The following is a 3,005-nucleotide window of genomic DNA, read 5'->3' as shown; positions in this document are numbered from 1 at the left end:
CCAACAAAAAATAACAAAACAATCCAGGACGACAACACCAGCATGATGATAACAAAGAGAATATCATAATAGTAATAATATACAATAGCAACAACAGCAGAAAGTAAAGTCCTCGCACTATCGATTAGCTCTCCGGCGCGCGGTGCTGGACCTGTAGACGAGCGACAGGCAGCAGAAGCCCATGAGGACCAGCACCATCAAGGCGTACACGCCCACGATCACGGCTATGCTGAAGAAGTACAAGGAGCGCTCGCACCACTGGTTGGGCCTGTGCAGAAGGGGTTTGAACCGCGGTTTCCAGATGCCCATGACCCACACGGAGCCCAGGATGTGCCAGGTGAGGAGGAAGAGGGACAGGAGTATGTTCATGCTTCTGTACGTGCGTGTAGTCAAGCCTCGCTCGCTGCCCACAGCCTCGTACAGATTGTCCACGCTTTCTTGGTGGCGTAACTGTATGGCAAAAAAAATTAAAAAAATGAAAATAACAACCAACTTAAAATGAAAGGATTGTCTCTGCCAAAGTTGTCTTGGTGGCGTAACTGTATGGCCAAAAAAAAAAAAATGAAAATAACAACCAACGTAAAACGAAAAGATTGTCTCCGCCAAAGTTTTCTTGATGGCGTAACTGTACGACAAAAAAACCTAAAGAAAATAAAAACAGTGTGAAAATATGGGATTGTCTCCGACAATACTTGCCATTCTGGGCGATATTGCCTACCAGTTGACGATTTGGCAATATGGGTGGGAGGTGGGGATCATAAGGATAGTGACTGATGTCATCTTAGCCCGGCTTGGACATAATACATTTGATGGGCTATACGGAAATGTTTGTCTCTTAAAGGTAGCAAAAATGTGCACTGAATATGAAAGTTTAACACGCACTGGTTTTTATAGACCTTTTTGTTTAGACTATTGTTGTCTGTTTAACTCTAATTCCCACTAATATCCATGACTGTGCAAACTGACGTCCGTCAGGTTCACCATTGAACGCACTATTAAACGTAACTTGGAGCCATATCGTTTTCTTAGAAATATAAAGTTCTATCTACTTAGTTTTAGTTTTGAGACATTTGACGTCAAAAAATTGAGTTTCACAACATGTCAAGGCTTTTCGAATGCAGCTCTTTGAAAATCTTGACAACAGCTCCGAATAAAATCTTACGATTTTTTAAAGAAAAGATAGGGCATTGGGGTTTCTAACCTCAGTGTCTTAGTAACTCAAAACGACCAAAAAGGTCAGATAGAAATTTGTAATTCTAAAGTAGCTAAAGGAAGGGCAAGTGTAAAACGCACGCTCGATTTTTAGCGAGAATGGTGTTTGACCGTTCATTTGGGCGAACATGGTGTACACTCTTCGCAGCCAAGTTTTACAGAGGGCAAAGAACAACAGTCGTTAAAGTGCGTAGTCTAGGATATTATAATTCAAGTCTGTGGTCTTGACACAGATACAGTCGAACCTGCTCTAACAGCCACTAGTATAAGACAATTACCTGTTCAAATGGCGACTTCCCATTTCCTCCAATGTGTAGTTTTTACATTATAATAAGACACTCTGTAGGACGGCCGCCTGTCTAAGACACCCACGTTTCTCCTCGACAATAGGTGGTCGTCTTTGACAATTTCGAACGTAGTTTACTTCCAAAGGGACGCACTTTGCCTTGTGGGAATTAGAGTTAAACGGACGATAGAAGACAAGGCGAGGATGATATTATATCAAGATTAAAATTATAATAATTGATATTACAAGTATAGATAACATGTTTGATGCCCAGCATCTGTGGGGGTAAAAGTTAGGTTCCTCGCCAGTGTAGACATGAAACTAAAGCTTAATTCTCGCATGGAGAATTCAATTATCGAACCGTTTACGTACTTCTGATAGGGTGTTTTATCCCGCTCATCCCTTTGCTGGCCCTGACAGACAGGGCCAAAGCCCGCCTCCTAAATTATCTAAATTGTGTTGCCAGGGACGTAACAACACTACAGTAGAAAGACAACACTAAGGTAGACTGACCTGTATAGTCCTCCACAGCGCCAATGCTATCTTCAAAGCACCAAAACATCCGCCCACCAGATGGTATATGGGAATCCGCGGTTCCAACGGGCATTCGTCAAGGTATTTGACACCTGAGATACAAGAGTAGAAAGTTAAAAATAAAAAAATACCAGGTTAAAAAACCACATAAAAACCTAACTGATTTGGATGTTATATGATATTGGCAATCGTATATTGACCTGTTTTTCCATTTGTAAGAAGAACAGGTAACCCATTCATTTCTCACCATCCGAACATTTCTTTGCGAATATATAAAAAGAAACGAAGAAGAATAGCTGCACTTATACCATAGAGAGTTTAAGTTTTACACAAAACGTATTAATTCTTTGATGAAATATCGTAAACCTGTAGTAAACCTTTAGCTATTGAAGTGTAAGGAATACTTTTGAATATCCCTAACAGAAAAGGCAATTTTAAAAAACGTTCAGGTGTTTTCTTTACGCCTCCATCGACATAATTTAGATCATTTGGAGGAAGCACTTTGACCCTGCCTATCAGGGCCAACCCGGGCTGACAGGGATACAACATCCCAGCCGAAAAGAAGGAGCAAAGATACCAGATAAAATATCTCTCCCTTCGAGAATCGAACCCGGGTCCACTGCGTGCGACAGCGAAGCGCGTAACCACTACATCACAGATGTCGGTCACGAGAACAACAAACACAGAAGGAAATGAGAAGTCTTTAATCAGATGAAATAATTTAACTACATCAACACAACAAATTGAGAAATTGCTTCTTTGTAGAAAGACAAAAGGAAAGAAGAGCAAATGAAGACAGAGAAGAACAGACACAGATGGCCTGAAAAGCCTTATGACAAACAGCAAAAACTGAGACATGGGCTGCCATAATTGTCAATGTCTGCTCCAGGATGGAGAAAAAATCAAACGGCAAAGTGTTGGGCTTGCGAATAAAAAACCACAAAACCCCCCCACAAAACAAACAACACCACTA

At 41.1% G+C, this 3,005-nt stretch overlaps 1 protein-coding gene across 1 annotated transcript; it reads right to left on the bottom strand.

Annotated features, from left to right (window-relative positions):
- Positions 1-29: 29 nt before the first annotated feature.
- On the bottom strand, positions 30-2,146 carry LOC106011972 (transmembrane protein 272; the record flags this gene model as incomplete). Its single annotated transcript, XM_013083412.2, has 2 exons — positions 30-450; positions 2,012-2,146. Coding segments are annotated over 2 exons (468 nt in total), but the record flags the coding sequence as incomplete, so codon positions are not given.
- Positions 2,147-3,005: the final 859 nt, after the last annotated feature.

The sequence above is a fragment of the Aplysia californica genome, unplaced genomic scaffold (assembly GCF_000002075.1).
Source record: "Aplysia californica isolate F4 #8 unplaced genomic scaffold, AplCal3.0 scaffold00231, whole genome shotgun sequence".
NCBI lineage: Eukaryota > Metazoa > Mollusca > Gastropoda > Aplysiida > Aplysiidae > Aplysia > Aplysia californica.
The sequence above is the reverse complement of the archived record's forward strand: the minus strand, read 5'-3'. Positions and strand labels throughout refer to the sequence as shown.